Source organism: Strigops habroptila, chromosome 16 (assembly GCF_004027225.2).
Source record: "Strigops habroptila isolate Jane chromosome 16, bStrHab1.2.pri, whole genome shotgun sequence".
Lineage (NCBI taxonomy): Eukaryota > Metazoa > Chordata > Aves > Psittaciformes > Psittacidae > Strigops > Strigops habroptila.
Window position 1 is genome coordinate 6,146,696 of NC_044292.2, and position 23,703 is coordinate 6,170,398.

The 23,703-nt window shown below is 46.0% G+C and overlaps 1 protein-coding gene across 1 annotated transcript; it reads left to right on the forward strand.

Annotated features, from left to right (window-relative positions):
• The first annotated feature begins 584 nt into the window (after positions 1-584).
• ATAD3A (ATPase family AAA domain containing 3A) lies at positions 585-22,866 on the forward strand. The gene is made up of 16 exons (XM_030507754.1): positions 585-911; positions 1,424-1,500; positions 1,619-1,720; positions 3,144-3,203; positions 3,560-3,629; positions 4,441-4,606; positions 5,354-5,423; positions 7,300-7,455; positions 7,682-7,738; positions 8,620-8,745; positions 9,500-9,624; positions 11,885-11,936; positions 12,783-12,853; positions 15,579-15,746; positions 16,340-16,448; positions 22,451-22,866. The coding sequence occupies exons 1-16, from the start codon at positions 698-700 to the stop codon at positions 22,628-22,630; spliced, it is 1,803 nt and encodes a 600-aa protein (XP_030363614.1). The 5' UTR covers positions 585-697; the 3' UTR covers positions 22,631-22,866.
• Positions 22,867-23,703: the final 837 nt, after the last annotated feature.

The following is a 23,703-nucleotide window of genomic DNA, read 5'->3' on the forward strand; positions in this document are numbered from 1 at the left end:
ATCACTGATTTATTTATTTTTTATTTATATTTAGAGCAAGAAATTAGTCTCTTAGGTCACCAGCAGTGAATTATATTACTATTATTATTAATAGTAATAGTCTGATATTAACCCCACGCATTCTATGGGAACTTTTTGAGGGACTTAAGTGTGCATTTAGGAAGAAATACGAACATTTAAAGACAGACACTTGGCTGTCGTGGCCAGTGTCTGATCGCTGGTTATACTCTGAGCTGTGCTCTATGTTTTACACCATTCCACGCCACAGGATTTCACACACGAGCTTTAGAGCCGTGATTTTTACACCTAATTCTCTTCCTTTTCCCTTTCATTCCCCTTTATTCGTGTTTTCCCCTTGTTTTCGCCGTTGCAGCCGCAGCCCCGTGTCGGCTGCGCCGCCCTTAGCAACCCCCCAGCGCCCCCGTTGCTAGGGAGGGCGCCCCCTGCTCTAGTTTGTCCTTCTCCGCCCTCCGTCCCCCTCCGCCCCGCGGCCCCTCCCATTCTCCTCCTCCACAGCCAATCAAATTCCTCCCTCTGACCAATCAGAAGGCGGGCTCCTCCCGTGAGCGTGACGCACTGCGCGCGACGGCGCCGCTGCCCAATAGGAATCCCCCTGTGCCGCCGCCGCGCAGGCGCGCTGAGAGCGGCGCGTTCGTGTTCCCCCCACTCCCGCGTGTGCGCGCGGCGCCGCGGCCTCATGTCGTGGCTGTTCGGGCTGAACCGCGGCGCGGCCCCCGCGGGCGGCGGGGACGGAGCCTCCGCCGGCGGTAGCGGCCTGTCCCTGCCGGGCGGCGCTGGAGCGGCGGGGGGCGCGGCCGGGGACCGCCAGCCGCCCAAGGACAAATGGAGCAACTTCGACCCCACGGGCCTGGAGCGGGCGGCCAAGGCGGCGCGGGAGCTGGACGCGTCCCGTGAGTCAGGGGGCATGGGGCTGGCGGCGGGCAGGCGGTGACTCCCGTCCGGTCCGGTCTCGGAGCGGAGCCCGGCGGCCTGTGGGGCTCCGAGGTGGGCCCTCGGGGTGTTTGGGTTCATCCGAGCGACTCCTCCGGGGCCTGGGAAGGGAGAGGAAGGGGCTGGAGCAGCTCGTCAGCACGGCAGAGCTGTTGGCTTCAGGTCAGGGAGTGCTGAGGGCAGGCGGGACGGGGCTTTGGGCAGCCTGGGCTGGTGGAAGGTGTCCCTGCCCGTGGCAGGGGGCTGGAACTGGACGAGCTTTAAAGTCCCTTCAACCCAAACCAGTCTGGGGTTCTATATGAGCATCTGTTGGCAGGGAGGGTCAACATTTGGCTTCAGAGCTGTGCACCAGGCAGCCTCAGCTAGTGACAGGTTGGACTGAAGGTTGATGAGACCAAGCTTACTTATTATTTAAATAAAGTAATTGACAGTATTTGTACTGTTAATAATCTCCTGCCATTGTCGATTTCAGGCCATGCAAAAGATGCTCTTAGTCTTGCCCAGATGCAAGAGCAGACCCTGCAGCTGGAACAGCAAACAAAGCTTAAGGTATGTTGGAACTCATTCACTGTACAGCTTGCCTGCCTCAGGATTTTCTTGTGCAGTTGTCACCAGCATTTCTCCATAGGTGACTCTGTTGTGATGATTCTCTCTTTTATCTTAACAGGAGTATGAGGCTGCCATAGAACAGCTGAAGAATGAGCAGATACGGGTACAAGCAGAAGAGAGGCGGAAAACTCTCAGTGAAGAAACAAAACAGCATCAAGCAGTAAGGGAATGCCAAGTGATGGGAGACCTTGATTGTGTCCTCCTTTATCGAAAAGGCAACAGCGCATTAATTGCCCCTTTTGGGGGTGGGGATAAGGGGATTGTGGGCAGCCATGGATGTGGGGCAGTTCACAGACTGAGTCCATCTGGCTTTGTAATGTTGGACTTGATTTGTAGTTATGTGTAGCTTTGTTGTCTCGAGCTCTTGTTACCAAATGCTTGAGGAAACCAGTAGTAGCGGTTACTCGTTGTGGCCTCTTTGAAATTTTCCTAAAGGAACTTTTAGGGAAGTGGTGTGGAACATGCTGAAATACACTCGTGTCTAACAGCATCAAAGGTTGAAGACTACTGGCTTACTAAGTATATGTGTAAGCCTGGACAATGACATGTCTCTTAGGTTATTTGGATTTCAGTCTTCAGTAGCCTGCATCCCTGTTTCTTCCAAGTTTCATCTTTTAGACTGGAAAAATACCTTAAGAGGAGAAGTGATGCAAATCTGAGTGACGCAATGTTGGTGCTTTCTGGTGTATTTTAGCATGAGTTACTGAAGTGGCAGTAATACTGCAGTCAGGGAGATGTAAGGTAGCTTTTATGTGAACAGGTCACATGTGGTGACTTTTTACTTTGAGAGCATAGGAAATTAGGGAATTGCTTGATTCTAATCATCTAGCTTGTGAAGATAACTAAAGCTGTTTGGTTTTTACCCCATCAGAGTTTGGACTTTGGATAGGGCCCGCTCAGGAACAGGCTTCACAGGCATCTGCTCTGTTCCTGAGTTACCTCTTGAACTCTTAGGTTCACAGAGCATCATTTGGAGTCAGAGCAAGCTTGCTCATGATGTACTTCTGGTGTGCCACGCTTTGCAGTTGTTGAGGAGATCACCCACAAGCTGTTCTGCTGTTTGTGTTTGGATTAGAGACTAATATCATCCCTTGTACAGAGTCTCTGTTGGGGGATATGGGCCCTCAGATCGCTTTCAGCTGAGCGTAGATGATGTGGGTTTATTTGCCAGTTGCAGTGGAAAGTCAGTGAGAGAAATTAATGAGGAACATGAAAGTCAAGCAGAAACAGCTCATCTGACGGGCAGCATATCTTGACAGTTCTATTGCTTGCAATCACCAGTCTAGGTAACAGGAAACTAGGTAACATGAAAACCACGTTTTTTCCTGGTAAAGTAAGTCTCCTTGCCTGGGCAAGGAACACTTGTTCTTTGTTTTTATGTGTGTGATATCTTAAAATGATGTCAGACTATATTGATTTCTCATCATAGAGGAATTTCTGGTGCTGGGTGAGGATGCTTTGCCCCAGTCTTTGCCCTGTTCGTATTCAAACCTGGGATTATTTTTCATTTTGTGTCCCTCAGGACTAGGTTCTCTCTTAAATGCCTAATCTTTCTATTCTGAATGCTCCTTTCTGTTTTGAAGCGAGCCCAATACCAGGACAAGTTGGCAAGGCAGCGCTATGATGAGCAGATGCGACAGCAGGTATGAACTTCCTTCTCCAACCCAGCTGGGGATGCAGAGTAGCTTGCTTAAGTCAAAGGGGTGATCTGGAACTGCCCTATCCTGCTCACCACATGACTGATGCTTGGTACAGTTGCTTTCATCTGTTGCTTTCCTTGGCATCAGCAGTGCTGGCCAGGCAAATCAAAGGTCAGGAATTAGGACAAAGCAGTGAGGAGTGTGGGATTGAGAGTATCAATGTGGGAGATGGGGGGAGGAAGAATGCACTTCAACCTGAGCTTCTTGTAAACGTTGGTAGTACTTAAGCTTACCCAAATACCTACTCGACTGAGTTCTTACAACTTTAATGCATCTTCTGCTGACATCTCTGCCCGCAGCAACTTGCTAATGAAGAGAATCTGAGGAAGCAGGAAGAGTCTGTACAGAAGCAGGAGGCCATGAGGCGAGGTAAGCTGGTGATTTACAGAGCGGGTGGGCAGATCAGTTCAGTGTATTGATCTTTGGCTCCTTGGGTCATGTGTTCACGTCACATTGACAAGTAATGGTAAGGTATCAAGTAGCTGGCTGGCCCAGCCAGGATTTCTTGCAGTGATGCTGGAGATGGAGGGTGCTGGCTGTGAAGTTCTCATCTCATCTCCTGGGTTGTTCTTAGTTTTCTCATTGATTCTCCATTCACATCAGTCTTAATGTGTCTCTCGCAATTCCGTGTGTCTGAAATTCCACAGCTTCCAAAGTCTGTTTGGGATAGCATTTTATAGGCAACTCCACTTTGCTTCTCTTCCTTTCAAGCAGTGTGTGTTATGCTCTGTGTAGTAAGTTGCCCAAGGTTGTCCTTCACTATCTGTAGTGTGTCACCCTTCCTCTCTGAAATCATGTTGGTGAGCAGCAGCAGTGCCTAGCACTGTGTTTTCCCCCTCTCTCTTGCTTTATCCCTTATGGTCTAGCTTGTCTCTGGCTAAAGTTTGCCCTGAACAACTTTTGTGGTCCTGAACTTCCAGAACTGAAGCATGATTATTGTCTTGCAGTGTGCCTTCTGGAGCAGGCCACCTATTTTTTGTGTGATCCCTCTTAGCACAGAGGTGAAAACTTGTCTGTCTTCTGTAACACTGTACTGGCTGTCTTTTGGGGGAGGGCATTAAGATCTTGAAGTCTACTGCTATGGCTGCTGTGAAGCCAAGGTGAAGCAACACCTCTCTTTCACCTGGGATTAAGCCAGCCCAAAAGATTGTCCTCTTCTCTCCCTCCTTGGTTTCTAAAGCTACTGTCGAGCGAGAGATGGAGCTGCGGCACAAGAACGAGATGCTGCGTGTGGAGGCAGAGGCGAGAGCCCGGGCCAAGGCCGAGCGGGAGAACGCGGACATCATTCGGGAGCAGATCCGCCTCAAGGCTGCTGAGCATCGCCAGACGGTGCTGGAGTCCCTCAAGTATGTGCAAGCAGAAGGGCACGGGGTTGTCTTTTTGCCTGTGCAGGACCCTCACGTAGGAAACCTTGCTGTTTATTCCTCTAAGCTCTGAGGAATAGCGAAAGTTAGTTTGTGCGCACTTGTACTCTGAGTGATAGGAATTATAGAGAATAGAAATATAAGAGAATAGGAATATAAGAGAACACTCACTTTCACTTGTCTTGCTGCATTGGCATCTGAATGTGAACCAAAGAGGCTATTAGAGTTGTGAATTTTATGTAGTTTTTCTAAGAGATTACTTCAAACCTTATTTGCTAAGATTGAGACTCAGTTACACTGAAAACTCAGAGTTCTTTCTGTCTCTGAACGTGGGCCATAAAGATATAAAGCAGTTTATATGCAAAGGGGTGGGCATTTGGGTTTGTAATTGGTTCATTTTAGATCCTTTGAGATTTTTAATTTAAAAAAGAAGCAGCTTTAGAATTAAGTGCCTTTATTACAGTTCAGCACCAATAATGTATTAAAGAAAGGAATTGATATCATCTTAACGCCAAGTGCTTTTCTGGCTTTAATCCCAGATCAGGTGTAGACATCAGATGATTATCAATGTATTTGCCATCCTTGTTCATGTTTCAGTTCCCAGGCAAGCCCTCAATGAGCTTTGACTGGTTCTGAAGAAGAGCATTATAAAGTTGTCTTGTAAATTGTTCCAATTCAGTGTTTGAAATCCCTTTCTCTCCTGCTCGCCTTGCTGTTTGCCTACCACAGGACAGCTGGGATGCTCTTTGGGGAAGGATTCCGTGCTTTTGTAACAGACTGGGATAAAGTTACAGCCACGGTAAGATTGTGACATGTATCTATAGCTTCCAGGAAAGTCTGTCTGTAAACATGTGTTTAACTAACTCCCAGTCTCTGGAACTTTAGGACATGATCTAAAGCTCCCTTTGCTGCTCATCTCACAACTTTCCTTGTAGCCTTTGTTAGGCTACATCTAATTTTGATGTAGCCTGGAGAGCATTTAGAGAACTGTTAAAATAAGGTGATGAAAAGCTGGACCAACATCTCTTCACAGGGCAAAAGAGCATGGCAGTGACTTCTTATGGACATTAAGTTGTTTCTTAGTTTACTACTTCCAACAAAACTTTACAGGGAAATGCATTTTGGTATCATAGCTTGTTAAAATGGACATTTTCCTTTAAGTCAGTCACCACCATCTGCTCCACCCTCTGGTTTTAGACACACAGACTGATGCAAAAGCCACTTTGCCTGAGTGCCCTGGGGAGAGCAAGGCATGCTTTAAACAGACCCTTTTGTCATCTGTGGGCTGTACCTGGAATGCCTGCAGCATTCCAAGCCTTTTGTAGATTAGTGCTTGGTGCTTTTACCTGCATATTCTCTTGACCCAGATAGCAGTTTCCTGCATTATGGTCATTTTTGCTTCTGACAAGCTCTTGTCTTGTGAATTTGGGACATTTAGCTTAAAAAGCAAGTATATTTTTGGAAAGGAGATAGCACAGCTGGAGCTTTTATTTTCTGTTGCTTTGACAAATGACTGTAAGGTAAGAATTAGCCAGTTATTTTAGGGTTCCTCTAAATTGGATTTTCAGCTCTTCCTGCCTGCTGCAAGGGCTGCTCTTTTCCTACCTCTTTGCCCACAAGGTTCTGCCTAAAGCTTTTGGGGTTTCTTGGGGGTTTTTTTAGTGGAATTCACTTCAGAGTTAGAAATTCATTCCCTTGCCAGATGCTTCGTGATAAACAGATAGGCACTGTTAGCAGACTGAATTTTGGAGTTGGCATAGTAATTGGGTGGATCTATGAGTGTGAGAGTGAAGTAATATTCCTCTTTTGGTGCAGTCTTAAAGCTGTGTCTTGTAACATGAACGTCAGTGAAGTCCAAAAGGCTGAAATACTGATCTCTGCCTGGGTGGATCTGATGTATCAACCCATAACTGCTTAGTACTGGATGCCTCTAAGGCAGATGTAAGAGTGCATGAGATCATTGTCATGGTACCTTGTTCTTAGAGGGAGGCTGTTAAAAAGGTGGAGTCTCTTTTGTGTTCTAACGTGTCTGTAAACTGAGATGAATCAGGTGGTCTTATTCTTCGCATCTTGGAACTCACAGTTCTGAACTGTTCATGTTTCCACCCAAAACAAAGGTCACGTCACACATTTAAGCAGAGTGAAACTGAACAGATGGTGTCTCATGGCTTATTGAACAGCACCATCCTTTTTGTCCTTGAGGCTTTTGACTGTGATCTGCGCTTGTAGTAAAAGTCTGCTTGCTTTAAAAGCCATTGCTGCAGCTTGCTCGTTTGTCTCTTTTGTTCATATGATGGGAGATAGTGTTTTCTCATAGGAGGTTTATACCTCTGGTTTGTAGCAAAACCTGATGGTTATTTATGTACTATATATATACTCAGTTAAATGTCTGCAAAGCCACACACATTTGGTTAGGGAGTACATACTCCTGGACACATGACTGTATGCATTACTTGTGCTTCCTCTGCCTTTCACGCTGCAAGAGCACTAAATGCTCTATGAATAGGGACTGTGAGACCTTGACTGTCTGAACAGGGATAAAACACCTTATCAGAAATAAACCCCGACTGGTCAGCATTTGTCCTGAATCTTAATTCCCCACCATGGGCCATGCTACACACAACTGAGCTTCCTTGCCAAGTGTTTTTCCTAATCCTTTCCCCTTTTCTCTGCAGGTGGCTGGCCTAACCCTGCTGGCAGTGGGGGTTTACTCTGCCAAGAATGCCACAGCAGTAGCAGGGCGATACATAGAAGCACGTTTGGGCAAACCCTCCCTGGTGAGAGAAACCTCACGCATTACTGTGCTGGAGGCACTGAAGCATCCCATCATGGTAAGGTTTAGCCTTGGGTTTGTGTCGCACTCAGCTGTGAGGATGCAGAACTCCTTTTGCTGCTCATTGTGTCAGGCAGGGAGTTGTTGATGGGTCTGTGAATAAACGTACTATTAGGGCATAGGTGGGCTGAGCTCATTGTCATTTCTTCTGACCTTCTTGTCCAGGTGAGTTGTCAAATTGTGGTCGATTGCTGTGTGTCTGTAATTGAATTTGTCCTCTCTAGGTGGGTAAGCGTCTTACCAGCAAGGCTCAGGATGCCCTTGAAGGAGTTGTTCTCAGTGTGAGTAGTCTATTTTGCTGTCTTGCTCTGTGAAGGATGTCTGTGGAATCTAAATAAGAACGGCTGTTTCCTCACTCTCAGTTCAAAAGCTGTAATTCCAGTAATTCCGGAGTCATAGCACCCTTGGGGCACTGAGACTATAAATAAACTGCCGTGTTCAGTGTGACATGCATTAAGCACACTGTTAACCTTTTATCCTCTGTGCAAAGCAGCTGGAAGTCTTAGTTCAGTCATTGCTGTGCTGCAGTTTTTCTCTGTAGTCAGCACGTTAATATACAGAGTTCCTCTTGTCTCATGTAATCAGTTAAGGATTACTGAACCTAGAGCTGCTCGTAAGCCAAAAAGCCAAGAAGCAGATGCATTTGCTCATCTTGTGAATGGTTCTTCGCTTGCTAATGAGGCCTGCTTCTGAATTTGATTCCTGGATATCAGGCAAATTTAAGTGCTGCTTGAGGCTGCTGAGAGAAGATGGTTCTGCAGGAATAGCTTTCTCCAGGATCTTTACAAATGCAGTAATAAGTATGAACATGAATGTTTATCACTTACAAAAGAATTAGTACTGCAAATAGTTACTTATGTTTTGACACATCCCTCCCAGGGCATCCAATAGGAAGTGAATATTTAGGTGTTATCATTTCTTATAGTAGTTACTGCGCTGCTTCCTGCACTGCTGCTTTCTCTGCTGTGGACAGAACTTTGAGTAAATCCTGACCCAGAATAGGAAATGGCCCTGATCTGAAGTAATAAGCAGCTGAAGTTAAGGCTTAAAAGCTTGAGACTGCAGGAGTGCTGCCTGCTTCTCACTGGTATTGATCTGTGAAGCTGATAGATGCACATCTCTTGGTACTTTCTATTCCTGAAGTTTAACTCTTTTCTTGCAGCCACAGTTAGAAGCACGTGTGAGAGACATTGCCATAGCAACAAGAAATACAAAAAAGAATAAAAGCCTATACAGGAATATTCTTATGTATGGTCCCCCTGGCACTGGAAAGACACTCTTTGCCAAGGTAAAACCCTGCCAAGGTTCTGACAACCTGAATGTTGCAGGGGGCTCTGAAAACGTCATGGTCTAAGCACCCCTCCTAGTCTGAAATCTGTTGCTGTAGTATTGCATAAACATTGTGTTCCTGTGTCTGTTGGGGAAGGAGGAAAGGGCATCAACTCTTAGTGCAGTGTCTTGGATTCTAGTGCTACGCGTGGGCAGAAGAGCCCTTCCATCTGGGAAAGGCACTTGGCGACTGCCACTTGTGAAATCCCAACACCAGCCTGCTGTCTCGTTCCCACCTCTGTTAATTTAGTGCACTTCTCTAAACAAGGCTGAAAACACAAGGGGAAAAGTCTGTTATTTTGCCTGAATACTCACTGGGTTCACTGACCACTTAACTCCAGGCTTTTAACTTCTTTTTAAACAAATAACATTTTGAGTTCTGTTAGTTAAATGTCTCGCAGAGGATAGAATCCTGTTATACACTAGACCATGAAGAAAACAATGGAAGAAATAAACACTACACAAGTTAAAGATAAAGGTTTAAGCACTCTCAGCAGTGCCTTTAGCATTAACATTTCATGCATTGCCACAAGTCTAAACTTCCATCTTTCATTCCCATTCAGAGCGATGCTAAATCTTCCACTGGGTGACTAAATTAGTATTCTCTAAGAGCATACTTACCCTCTGCAGAGAAACACGCTGATAGGAATAACCTATTTGTATTTCTATCCTCATTTTAGAGTGCTTAACTCCCTGGTTTTGTTTCCTCCCAGAAATTAGCCGTGCACTCGGGCATGGATTATGCCATCATGACGGGTGGCGATGTTGCCCCCATGGGGCGGGAAGGAGTTACTGCCATGCACAAGCTCTTCGACTGGGCAAACACCAGTAGGAGAGGGTAAGTAGAGGTTCCTCTCAACCCTGAATGTAGCTTCTTGCTCAGAGAAACTCGCTGCAATGATGTCTTTCAGACCCCTAATGTCTGTTATTGTGTGATACTCCTGCGCAAATAAGGAGTATCATACAATACTGACCAGGCATAATATCTCCTAGTTTTCCTAGAATGAATTCGTGCTGCTTAGTAATATTTAAGAGACTGAAAGGTTTTCAGTCATAGCTTAACTCTGCTGATCTCACCAGACATGTGGAGATATTGCCCTTTTAAAGGCTGAGACACATTGCTTTCATGGTGATTAGTTTTCTGACAGCAGTTAGACTTAGCATGAACGGAGGTGCAACCAGGTGTTTGTGTTCTCTGGGTGTTATGTTCCCTGTTGCAATTGCTCAGATTTTAGGCTCTGATAGTGTTTGAATCTTGCTTTTTGTTTATTTCTGAATCTCAAACAGAAGTAGTGAATTATAAGAAATAAGAAGATAAGGGGGAGACAGATGCTAAAGGCATTAGATAGGTGTAAAAGTCACAAGCTGCTGTGCTTTTTCAGTCACCTTCAAAAACAAACTTTCATCTGCAGAAAAGCATTCCTGTTGAGGCTAATCTTGACTCTTTCATTTTCGAAGAGTATGTAATTTGTTCACAGTAGTGTAAATGGATTTTTGCAGTGCAGAGGTAGCCAAGGAGTTGCTTGTCCAGCCAGGATATTAAAATTCAATAGAGAACTTGGAGTGGGTGTCAGTTTGGGGTTTTGTGCTGTTTTGATCACAGGTCTTCTGTAAATGTGGCTAATGGGTGATTTATGTGTTCTCTGATTGCTGTAGATGGACATTATCTTTCAGTGTCTGTTTTAATCTTTGCTGCATTCATCATCAAAGTGTTTCTATTTCGCCTTTAAAAATCCCCCAAGATATGCAGAGTAAATGTCCTAAGGGTTTAAACTCTTTAAGCTTCTGCAACTTACACCTATAGAAGGAAAGGTGTAAGTGAGCTTAGAAAAAGAATTTGGAATTGACAGGAGGATACTCAACTGGATGTTTCCACTAAGGAATTCTCTTTCACAACACTGGGTCTGAATTTATTCTCTGTCCTGATATTCTGTGCATTTCAATTTCATACACTTAAAATACACTTATGAAAGTCATGACCAAAGATTACATGTGCCCATGTACATCAATATTTTAACTTCCAGTAACATTGGAGTATTAAAGCAGGTTTTATCCAGGATATCCAGCAGTGTTAGCTGTTAGTACTGTGTGGGCTTTATTAGCTGAAAGCCCTTGTGATAGAAGACACTTCTCTGCAGAGATTCCAGCTGATCATGTTTGCAGAAAAGCTGGAGTTGAGTAAAAGATGTTAATAGTTCCTGAAATGCCTCGAAAGAAAACTGGTTTTGAAGCTAGGCAAGAAGGTAATACAAATTGTGACAGCTTTATGAGCAGCTTGGTTCTCTTATTGATAAACATCTTTCTATGCTTTGTCTCTTGGGAAAAGCACTACCCTTGGGTTAGAAGTGAATTTATTTTTGTGAATTATTCATTGACTTTATTAATTCACTTCTCCACAGTCATGAAACCATCACATTATTGCTGGTGTGGTTTGGAAAGGAAAAGCCCCACAAAATAACAAAGCAGGTTGCAGGGGAGGACTCTGGTTTGAGGCTTTCAGAATGGTATAAAGAAGAACAATGGCAGGAAGCTGCCATTGTCACCAAGATTTCTTGTCTGCTTATGTACCTGTCTTGTGTCCTTGCACACACTTCTCTAAATAGGAGGGAATGCTAAACTAAGCCCTCACAAATACTTGGGGAGCAGATGTGTATTTCCAAGATCTACTCCAAGTTGGCAGCAGCATACCAGCACTGTTAGACACAAGCCCATTGCCAAACCATGCCTATGAACACTCCCATCTATATTTAAAAGCCTGAAGGAGGTGAAGGTTGTGTGCCCTGGAATTGCTTCTGTTCAGTCTGCTGCTGAACAGCAGGAAACAAAACTCCAGAGGCCTGGAGTCAGTTTTATGGCCTGAGGTGTCTTAAGCTAATACTTCTCTCTTAACAGTTGGGATGGGCTAAGTGCATGCAGTGGGAAAATTGCTGTAGCTTAGCTGAGAAATGCTGCCTTGGGAAATGAATTTGCTTGTGTGATCCTTTGGGCTGACATCTGGTCACAACTGTGGGTGCCTGCTAGTGGGACAGGAGAATTCTTGAGCCATTTGAGCCTCACTTACCTGTCTCGTATTACTGTGTAGTGCTTTTCTTTTACAGCCTCTTGCTGTTTGTGGATGAAGCAGATGCGTTTCTGCGGAAGAGGGCAACAGTAAGTGCTTTCTCTATGGCTGTTAGCTGTCCATGCTGCAGAGTTAGTCAGCCAACAGCCTTTGTGCTTAACATGATCAGCTAGCTTCAAGAAGCATAAGATTAAAACTGGCAGGTGCCTTCCTACTCATCCAATGAAGTGATGCAGAGACAAGACATTAGCATCTTTCAACTGAATGGAATGAGCATCTCAAGGCTGACTTGAGAATTCCTCCCTGCAAAGGATGGGTGACATAATCTGTGTGGAGGTTTGCAGGTGACTGGGCGGTAGGAAAGAGGCATATCTTGAAAACAAGAGCAGGCTGTTCACTCTGCAGAGCTGGTACCCTGCAGGGCCTGTATTTTGTCCCAACAGATACTTATCTTGGGAGGGTTTCAGAACAGAACTGCTGTTCACTACATTAATAAAGCTACATTAGCATCTTCCCCCATACAAGTGATTTATGTTTTCAAAGTCAGTCACTATATTGTACATTAAATCTGGACCTGCTATTTGAACCCTAAGTGAATTCCTTGCTGTGGCTTATCTTCCTGTAAGTATCTTACTGGACTTCCCAGCTAAAACAGTGTTCAGCAGGGAAAGGCACCTGGGCCAGTGGTTAGAGCCTTGGGTTTGAAATCAAGAGAATCACTGAATGACTATGGGTAAATATTTAAGCTCTCCGCTGGAAGCTTTAATCCATAACCTTTCTCCTGGGTGCATAGATTGATCCTTTTTTCCCCATGGTATTACAGTGCTTTGGGTTCTACTGTAATGCAAATGCTTGACAGTATTGATAGAGCTTAAAGCTGTGACCTGTCTTAAGTCCCCAAGCAGTTGATTTTCCTTGGGATTTCATCTTTGCAGGAGAAAATCAGTGAAGATCTCAGAGCAACTTTAAATGCATTCCTGCACAGAACGGGGCAGCACAGCAATAAGTAAGTATCCAGTTTCAGCCCTTACAGCAGTTGATGTTTCTCTGTATTGAGAGAAGTCTGTAAAGGGTCTATGGTATATAAATAAAAGTGAGAAACATGATCCGTGCTACTAAGGACTTGGAAAAAACTGCCTAGAGTATCCCCTTTTCAGTAGAACAAAGGGGTTTGGCCCATGAAAATCGATGCCACAAAATCAGTGCAGGGTTGATACTGGCTGGAGGTTTCATGATGTCTTCAAAATGCTTCAGCTGGTGCTTGTTTGAGCTGCTGTTCCTTTCCATGTTGTGCACATGTGTGTGGTGGGTTTGAGCCTTTGAGACAAGTGAGTTTAAATCTGGCTCCGTTTCTTTTGCATGAGCTGTCTGCTCGGAATGTCTGTGTGCAACATTGCACATAAATGTAGGAATCCCAGAGCTGGTTCCCTCATGGCTGTTAATAGATTTGCTAAACACAGATGACTGCAGGGCTGACTTGACAGATGTATGCATGTGTGGGGACTTGTTAAAACCAATGCAGCTATAACTGATAGTTGCTTGTGTGTAGCTTCTCTGTACCCTCCTCTGTCACAGAGAGATGCCTTGGAAGATCTGCCTGTCCAAAATGAGCATAGATTGCTAGGAAGCAAGGTGTTGAACCTGCAACAACCTTGGAAGATCCTTGGTTTTCTCTTTGGGAGGATAGTGAGTCTCTTCTGAAATGAGATATAGAATTGCTCTATAAATGCTGACTTGAGTATAATTATTAAACAATGTTGTACTTGCTGTTTGTAAGAATAAGTATAATAAATACATACCGGCAAAATATGTTCTGCAGGACACAGAACAAGTGGTGCTTAAGGTAGAAATACACTTCTCCAAGGTGATAACTGGATATCCTGATCTCTGGAAATGTCTTTTGCCCTGTATCTGCAAAAGGTGATGAAGATGTTAAGATGGAACTGCAGAACTTTTAAGAATAACAACATGTGTGCTTTAGCTTCAGATAGTTCCCTTTTTCTAGGAAATAGCCTTTTTCACTCTTGCGATGTCTGGTTGCTGTGGATCTAGTTATGGTTTTGACCCAGTTTATAATCATGCTGCAAGGCAGTGACTGGCAGGGGGTGTGAGGGGACAGTTCTTTGCCCTGATGTTAAATTGCCTCAGCAGAGCTCTGGGCATGCTTGTTCCGTGCTGGTGGGTGCGATGCCTCCACTCAAACAGTTGGGCTGTCATTTTGTCAGATGTTGAATTCAACTCTAATTTCAACTGTGAGCCATTCTAGGAGGCTGAAGATGTCCCTGTGAGTCATGCACTGCTGTTTAACTTCTGAACAGCCTCATTGCTGCTTAGGGCACTAAGGACTCCTGTATCCATGAATGGGAGCTCATTTCAGTAAGTCTAATCATGCATGTAAATCTAGCTGGTTTGGTGAGACCCTGAGGAGCAGTTACTTTACCAGTGAATTGTCACCAGCATAATTAAGTGTTGTGAATTGCTGGCTTAAACTTCCCAAAGAACTTTCTGTATCTTGCTGGATCGCTGACTCTGCCTGCATCTCTTGCTCATTTGTGTCATGTTCATGATGGAAATGTTGAAGGCCTGAATATCAGGTTGTATGTCAATCCTTGATCCAAGCTGTGTTTCTGCAGGGGCTTGAGGGAAGTCCTTGTTGGTAGAAAAGGGATAGTTTTATGCCTGGGTGGCTCTTGGGTTGACAAAGTTCTCTTCAGGAATGACAGCAAAGAACACAGCCCCCTGTAGACTGGGATTTAAATAGACTGCAAGAACGTCAATATTCCAATAGCTGTGGTTAAAAGCCCATTTCAAATTCTAATGCACTATTAAGCTGGTAACATCAATTAAAGCATTAAAGCAGAATGGCATGGGGAAGAAGAATCACTAAAAAGCAAAAGAAAGGGTTTCTGGCCTCAAAATGCAGCAGGAGAGAGCAGGACCTGGAAGCTGTCATATCTGTACCATGGAGCAAAGCTTGGTAAAACAAGCTACCTTGGTTTATGGTGCCCACTGTGAATGCCTCTTTCTGCACACATTAGACTTGGTAGCAGGAATGTGTTTTCAGTCTTGCTCGAAGGAAACAAGTCAAATTTACCAGCTGTTGAAGAGTGACCTTCCCATACGCAGACCCAGCAGTGGTACATTCCCCTTGTTCTTAGACCAGGATGAGTCCATTCAATGCTCTGCAGCTCGTTGAGCTGGCTGAGGCTTCAGTAACGCTGTTGGCTTTGTTTGGCAGCCATTCATACCTTCAGAGCAGGACTAAGACAGCCCCTTGTGATTCCAGGATGCTGTGCAGTTAGCAGCTTGAAGTCAGTTCCCCAAACCGGGATTTAAACTGCAGATATGTATGTGCCAGAGAACATGCTCCATATTGTCCTGCCTTGTTCCAGGGTTTCAGATTCAGAGATCTCTGCGAGGGACTCTTGGTACATGTTTGTGATATTCCTAACTTGAGGGAGATTATAGGTAAAGTGGTAAATTAAGCTTCTATGGCAGACTGGGGAAGGCTGCTAATGGAAGGCTAAGTACTGGGTTAAACTTACTTCAGTTCTAAAGAGCTTAAACAGCACTGCATGTTGCTTGAGATGCTGTTACAAAGCTGTTCCTAAGGAACCTTCAGGTGATGAAATGCCATTGATATTGGCCATGGCAGTTCCCAATGTTCAGACTGGTTCATTGATTTTTATTTTTATAGGGGTTTCAGTCTTTCCTTCATTTCTTGCTTCCAGGTTTATGCTTGTTTTAGCGAGCAACCAGCCTGAGCAGTTTGACTGGGCCATCAATGACCGGATAGATGAAATGGTGAACTTCGATCTGCCCCAGTTAGACGAGCGGGAGCGGCTTGTGAGGATGTATTTTGATAAGCATGTCTTGAAGCCAGCCACAGAGGGCAAACAGTGAGTATATCCCCTGCACAACTCTCCCACCACATAGGATTCTCTTTCTTTTATGGTTTTTCTTCATCTCCTTTTCTGTGTACTCTGTCACATCAACTATAAACCCACTTTAAACAAGTAGTACAGATGAGAGTTGGAGAGATGCCTCTGGCTATCCTGTCACAGGATGTGATGCCATCCTCGAATTTCCTAGAATTGCCATGGTTTGTTGTGCCCTTAAAATTAAGGAGACCAGTTACTGTACTGGAGGCAATGATGCAAGCAGGAACACTTGGAACTCCACATATCCAAGCGCTTGTCTTTGCTTGGCTTAACAGGCACAAATCAGCCCGAGTGACTCATTTCCTTCTGTGCTGTGCAGTCTTGTACTTTTTGGTCTTAACCCAGGTATGCACATTTCTTTGTGCCACTGAATTGGGCTTTCTGGGCCCAGGAGAACAACTTCTCAGGCTGGATCTTTCTGCTTGATTGATCCAATCTGATGTTTGATTTCATTGTAAGTATTGGTCTTTACAAAGCCTACCTCCGATTCCCTCGCACTCCACGCTTACATGTGGCTACATGTAAACCAGCCCTTGTTCTTCTGCTTTTAGGCGTTTGAAGCTGGCCCAGTTTGACTATGGGAAGAAGTGCTCAGAGATTGCCAGGTTGACAGAGGGCATGTCTGGCCGAGAGATCTCTCAGCTTGCTGTGGCATGGCAGGTAAGCAGGGCTTTTATCACACAGATTCTAGGTCCATTTTCCCTTTCTGGAAGGTTTGAGTGATCTTGTCTCACTTCGGAAGTTTCATTGTATGTCCACATGATAATACTAGAATGCTGCTTGCTCTGGGGTGGGTGTCAGAAGATCAGCATAATGCCTCATCTCATAAACAGAAGCAGTTTTTATCATCACTTAATGGGAAATCCCTTGTGGTGAGTTAGCAATGGGTTTGGGCAAATCATGCTGGCCATTACTCATGTTCCAGCTCAAGAAACTCAGTAGAAGAGATGCTTAATGTTGTTGCCCATAGGTATGTCAGCATTAGGAAACTAAAACATCTTTGGCCTACTGCTTTTTAAATGTGGCTTTTGGTTTTGCCTATGTAAAGCATTAAGGGAATGGCACTTCAGTAGGTGTGGTTAAGAGCCTCTCTGTAAGCATGTGTGTGTTAAGTACTCTTAACCCAAGTTGATCTCTTGAGTGGTACTGGTATTTTGTGTCTGGGTCAGCACTAACAGCTTGTTATGGGTAGCCTTGTAGCTGATGCAACGCTCTCTCTGATCAGGGGAAGATTAATGCTGCAGTTCAACAAGCATTTCTGCCAGTGTTAGTCCTGCCTCATATTCCTGCCTTGCAGCTATGGTTTCATTGCACTGCTATACCTCTTTGTGTGGCTGTAGTGTGAACTGGGTCAGGGAGCTGATCAGAATTAAAAATAGCTTGGCAAGGCATGTTAACTGCAGAGCTGCACTGCTGGGCTGGCATATCTGAGGGGTGGATCAGGGGAGGTAGGGGCTGTATGAACCAGCATAACTAGCTCACGAAAATGCTTATCAGGCTTCCCTCAGCTGGATGCAACAGCTCTAAGTGGTTATATACTGCAGATAGGACTGTTAACTCTTGAGCTGTTGGTCTTTTAAACTCCTTTTAAACTGAACCTTTGATTCAAGATGCTACATGCCAAAGATGGCTGATGCAGGAAATAACCTGATGTGAGCAGCACCTTTATGAGGGCACATTTGAACTTTAACCAGTTTGTAAGCTACGGTTTTGTCCCCCTTGTATGCAGAGCTATAGGGAAGCTACAGAAGGGCTTAACCTCAGGATTTAGGGAGCCTCTTCTGTGACTCTAGTTAAGGTGAACATCAGGACTTCCTACTCAGTTCCCTGCTGCAGTTTCTTTTTCCCCCGCCTCCTTCCACCCAAAGCATTATGTCAAGTTAACAACACAGGCAGGGAGAGTTTGAGATGATGCATGAGTCGAGGAGATGAAGGGCAGGAAGAGCCAAGAACAGGAAAAAACATGGTATCTCTTTAACAGTTCTGTTTCTGATCTTAGTAGCACCTCACAGAGCTGGTAAACAGCAGATGTTGTGAGCCTAGCGCGCTTTAGAACTCCTCAAAGCAGACTTGAAACAACTATGTCTAGAGATATTTAAGCTTCCAACACTGTTACAGCTAGGCTCATCACAACAGCTGCTGCAATGCAATGTGCCTCAGGTCTCTGCTTAATAAATGAATTCAACTGACCCATTCTGGGGAAGATTACAGCACAAAACCCTAATGAAAACCATGGGTTGGGAATGCTGGAGCATTCACAGTTTACATAGTGCCCTGACATGACTTGGAGCTAATCATCAAAGTGTAGGTTTAATTGCAACATGCCTGTCACTTATTTCACCTCAGCTTTGAATGTATATTTGCTTAATTAGTTTATTCCTCCAACAGCCCCTTTGCAGTGTTGCTGTCTGTGTGCATTATACCTCTTGTAGACACATCTTGGAACAAAACTTCAGCCAGTGTCAGGACAAGAGACACAAATGCAGAGGGAGCAGAGTGGCAGGCTTCATCTGTGGTGTCTGTCCTACTACCTCAAGCTGACCTGAGCCTTTTTGCTTGCAATTTTAGTCCTAACCTCTGTGTGATGAAAGCTAATCAAGTCACCCGTGAACCACAGGTACTACTAGGAAAGGCAGTGAGGAATCTGCATTGCTACTCCTGCTTCCATTCCTGGATCTGCAGAAATGCTGGAGGAAGCAAACAGGGAGCTCAGGAAGGTGTTTGTCATGGGCTGGATGGAGTTTTTTGATGCTAGGATCCTCATCAGCTCTGCCTAGCCTGTCTGGGGTCGTCTCTTATGGCCAGAGCTGAACCTCAGAGGTAATGAGGGGAGAAGCAAAGTTCTGAAGCAGTAGGAGGAGAAGCCACCATGGCTCTTGGCTCTTACCAGGACTAACCTGGAACAGCAGCATATGGCCACTCTGCTGTCCCATGGCCTCACATTGTTTCCCATGAAGGTGTTTTTGCAGTGCTCTGCCAATATTGCTCTGAACAAAAACACCTCAGTTAAACTAGAAGCCTGAGCAGTAGCTGCAGCTCTCAGAGGCTTAATTCCACTATGAGCTGGGTTTGAAATCGATTGCTTGTCATTTACATGAAGTTCCAGTTCACTGTTGTTTCAGTCTGGCTCAGTTTGTCCTGAATTTACCAAACAGAAGACGTAAGGTACAGAAAAGCAGAGGGTGTAACCTCTAGTGCTGGGGAAAACATCACTGCCTGGCAGAGCTCATAGTCTGTGTGCTGGAAATCCATTTTAATCTCTTCTGCGGAAGACCGAGCATTCCCTTTTGTCCTTGTGCTTTTCCATTCCCCGTATCTAATCCTTTATGAATATAGCATGGATTAGATGTATTTACACACTTAAACATTCCCTTCAGATCTGTTTGGAGTCGTGTTCAGACTTCCTAGTTCTGCACCTTGTCCTTAAACCCATTGGTATGCGTTAGATAAACCATCAGAAAAGCAACCTTTCCCTATTCCAAGTATTAATCTCTGGAAAACTGTTTTGGCAACACTTGCAGAGAATTCCCAGGAGTTTTATGTCCCAGTGTTAATGACAGAGGTGAGTTTCCTGTCGGGCTTTGCCTTTTGTGCCACTGACTTCCATGCCTTTTTGCTCCCTGGACCTCGTTTATACTCAAAAATTCACCTGCCTGACCAAGCTATGGGAAGGATTTAATGTTCCTGTAATGATCTGAGCTGAAGGGCAGCATAAATAAATGGGGATGTTGGAGGGTACTTGTCTTTTAGGGTTTTGAGCAGGCTGTTTTCATGATAAATGTGGTTCAAAGGATACAGATTCGTTTGGCCAGGTTAAACCAAACCATGGTTCTTGGCTGAAATGACAAGTCCAACCTCGATGACCATACATTTCATCTCTGCTCCATCCTTCTACTCCCCCCCAAACACTTTGTTTTGAGCTTATTTCATCGTTGGTTTTGAGTTATAAACCATGAAGAGTTGCACTGGACAAAATGGGTTAAAATGTGTCCATGCAGAAGGTGTAGGTCTGAATACAAATGAAGCTCAGAACCATTTCTCTGTGTGTGCAGCTACTCCCAGAAGGGCCAGCTGCTTCTCCCATTTGCTTTCTTGACAGCCAGGGCCTAAGGCTTTCTATAAATAGAAAGTCATTGAGAAAATCAACAGAGCATGAACTGCACAGCTTTGCAGGAGTTTCCACAGTGGAATTTATGGGCTATGCGGTGGCAGGAGGAAGGGAAGACATCCTCTCTGTTCCATGGAGCCACATAACACACATCCCAGGAAAGCACTCCGTTATAAACCAGCAAATCCTGCTGGCTGGAGGGATGCATTGACAAAAGGGTGCGGGTCCCTTTTAGTTTGAAGTCCCCAGTCATGCCCTGAAGAAGAAATAACACAAGGGGGGCTGGGGGGGGTAAGGGGGTCAGTCAGAGGGGATGCTTCACCTTTCCACCGTGCCACTTGCACTGTGGTGAGAGCAGGCGGGTTGGGTTGTGATGAATGCTGGTGGCAGCAGGCAGGTGATGGGAACAGTGTTCCTCTGGTGTTTGTAGGAACCTCATTGCATTCAGGATGCCTCCTGCTCTGCTGCTGGCTGCAGAGGACAAGTGCCTTTATGCAAAGTGAATTCTCTGTTTGCAGACCTATTTCTCTGCTCTCCTTGCCTGCAGCCAGTGTTTACTCTGAACTTGAAGTATGAGCATTAGCTTAACTTGTCACTTCTGCCTTAAGGAAGGATTAGAAAGGGAAGGATCTGTGCAGAGGATGTGATGCTTCTTGCAGTAAAAACCAGCTCCTGCCAGCTCTGTGGTTCCATGTGGGTTGTGCAGTGAGACTTGTTGTGATCTAAGCAGTTCCCCAGGAAGGGCCACCAAGCAGGGGCTGGAAAGGAGGCTGAAAACCAACCTGGGTAACTCTTTGCTCATTTCTTGACATAATTATTCCTCCTGCAGTGAGGCAGCACTAATCTAACAGGCAGATACAACCCACTGTGCTGGGCTAGTCCCTACCGTGATGCTACACATCAGTGTAAGAGCTTATCCTGGGGTTTGTCTTCCATCTGCATCAGTGGGTGCATAAAGTGGTCACACTGTAGTTTCTTTCTGTGGTGCTGTTGCAGGAAACCTCATTGCTTCGTGTAATTGATGTTTTGCACCATTAATGATTGATGGAGCCCTTAGAAGCACACTTCAGCCTGTCGTGAAAGCCACAGTTTATATTCCCAACCGGGATTAGGGGGGCAGGAGGGTTGGCCTGTGACAATCCATGATTGAGATGAGCTCTGAGGCAGAAGCTCTTCCCTGTGAGGGTGCTGAGGCGCTGGCACAGGGTGCCCAGAGAAGCTGTGGCTGCCCCATCCCTGGCAGTGTTCAAGGCCAGGTTGGACACAGGGGCTTGGAGCAACCTGCTCTAGTGGAAGGTGTCCCTGGGATGGAACTGGTTGAGCTTTAAGGTCCCTTCCCACCCAACCATTCTGTGATGTGATGGAGCTGTGGACAGAAGTGTGGGGCTGTTTGGGACAGGCAGCACCCACGGGAGAAGCTGGAGGGGATCCCACCCTGATTAGCATCAGGCTTCCTCCTTAGTGTAGCCGTGCAGGGAACCACAGGACTGAGCTGCCACAGGAGCACTTGCACAGGGAGTAACCAGATTTAGAAATCTGTAGCTTGGAGTTGCCGTGTTACCTTGGAGATGGGCACAGCTCACAGCATCAGCATCCTCCCCTTGCTCGGAGGGTACTGCTGCTTGTGTTGTCATCTGCAGATTGTCCATGGGCTCTGTCCTGCCTGTTTGGACAACAGTGACAAGCCTTTTGCTGCAGCTGAAGAGCAGTGGCACCAGTCCTGTTTCCCCTGAGTTGCTGCTGGCAGTCCTGTGGGCTGCTTGGCAAGGATGGCAGGAGCTCTCAGCCCTTTCTGCAAGGAGCCGTGATGAATTTGTGCTGCCTCTCCAGCAAGTGTTCATTTGACAACAGCCTTGGAGAGACAGGAGTTGGGGTATGAATGGAGCAGGGAGAAAAGGGAAGGTCCCACTGTGGGACCCACTGTGGTGTGGGAGCTGACACAGCACAGAAGTGATGCAGAGGAGATTCCTAGCAGAATGAACCAGGAAAGCAAGATGAATGCGCATGAGACATGGTTTTAGAGGTGCCACATTGCCCCTATTCACCCTGGCACTGCTGTTAGTTCTGTGTAAGTGTTTAAACATTTTCCATTGTCTTGGATGGAGTCATTCACTCACCACATGCACCTATTACTCTTTATTGGCTTCATACGTGCAGTGCTTTTAAAGCAGGGGAGGAAATTGAAGCAAGCCAAGTGTGGCTGCAGCCTGCCCTTGCTGGCAACGCTCAGCAGTGTGAACCTGTGGCCTTGTCTCTTCCAAATGCAAAGATCTTGTCTCCCAGGAAATCCAGAGGCAGGGAAAGGTGCTTGTTAGTAGCTCAGAGACAGAGACTTGAGTGCATCAAGGAATACCTTTGCCATGATGATGTGCCAGATGGCTCTGGGTACCAGCACTGACTTAGAACAAGATTGGATGTTGTCTTAGGTCGTGTGGGGACAAACGTGCATGGAGAAGGAGACAAGAGAGGGACCAGCCTCAGCTCTTCACTGATCCTAGGAATTGGTCACTGATCACATCAGTAACTTAGGTCTCTTCTGCCTTTGCCCCTGCAGGCTGCAGCTTATGCATCAGAGGATGGTGTTCTTACAGAGGCCATGATCGATGCCCGGGTAGCTGATGCTGTGCAGCAACACAAACAGAAGATGGAGTGGCTGAAAACAGAAGGTGCTGAAGCAAGCAAAGAGGCTGGCAGAAACCCACTCCTGCCTTTCCCCAAAGGAGCCCCCTTGTGAGAAGGCTGCAGGCTCCAGAGCCGCACATGTGGGGCCATGGGCATGGGAGGAACCCGGGAGGGGCTTTGGGGCAAATGTTTGGTGGAATCATTGTTGAGAGAAATGTGTCCTTTGGTGCAAGGGGGGGGCACTGCCTCAGTCTGCCTCTGATTCGTGGCTTAAAGTGCACCAGAAAACAAACTGGTTTCAATAAGGCAGAAGCAACTGTATTAAAAGACCCCCTTGCTGAAATACCAGTGACTCTGTTAGTCTGTGTCCTGTCCTGTTAAAGAGACCCAAACTCCAAATCCTCTTCAGCCATTTGACACTCTTCTGGAGTGTCCCAGTGGCATGGGCCTGCAGGAACCCAGGATGTGTCCAAGCCTGTTTTCCCATATATTGAACTTCGCAGGGTTTAGGCTCCAGCAGAGCTATTTCTCTCTGCCCATGAGCCACCTCCTTGCTCACATCTCTGTGTGTGGCATCACTCCTTCCTCTCTTGTTCCCCCTTCACAGACTTGGGACACACTTTGTGTTAGAGAGATGTATTTGGGGGGGTTCACGCTGCACCTGGTTAACTTGGAGTCAACACTTGGGAGCTGCTGTAGCTGCGCAGTGGGTTGGCTGATACCCGCTGGGACTTCCCTTGGGATGGGGCTACTCCTGCTGGGGCTGGGCTGCTGCCTTTTTGCCTTCCCTGTGCTTGGGTCTCCTGGAGGATGGCAACTGGCACTTCCCACTGCTCAGGATGCTACATAACCCTTCAGCCACTGCTGAGCTGCAGCAGGAACCACTGCTCCCCAGGCTCTGATGGGTCCGTTGTGACTCCACAGCCACAATGTTGTGTTTGCTTGGTCCTTGCTGCCACGGCCAGTCTGGGAGCAGCCCTGGGCACTTTATTCCCTACAGAATGATGTCTCTCTGGAAGGAGGTGGGTAGGCAATGCTCAGTGCCTGGCATCCCCGTGTCCAGCATGGTCTGACAGTGAGAGAAGAGTGGGGCTTGGTGCTGGCATCAGGCTGCTCGTGCTACACGGGTCCTGCTGCGTTTCTGGAACAACAGAAACGTGCCATCATCAGGTCATGCACAAGCCT

Excerpts from the sequence above, each read along its gene's own strand:
- ATAD3A (XM_030507754.1), top strand. The coding sequence starts at position 698 with ATGTCGTGGCTGTTCGGGCTGAACCGCGGCGCGGCCCCCGCGGGCGGC. Across the intron at positions 7,739-8,619 it reads TTGAAGGAGTTGTTCTCAGT|CCACAGTTAGAAGCACGTGT; the intron begins GTGAGTAGTCTA and ends CTTTTCTTGCAG. Across the intron at positions 16,449-22,450 it reads AGCTTGCTGTGGCATGGCAG|GCTGCAGCTTATGCATCAGA; the intron begins GTAAGCAGGGCT and ends TTGCCCCTGCAG.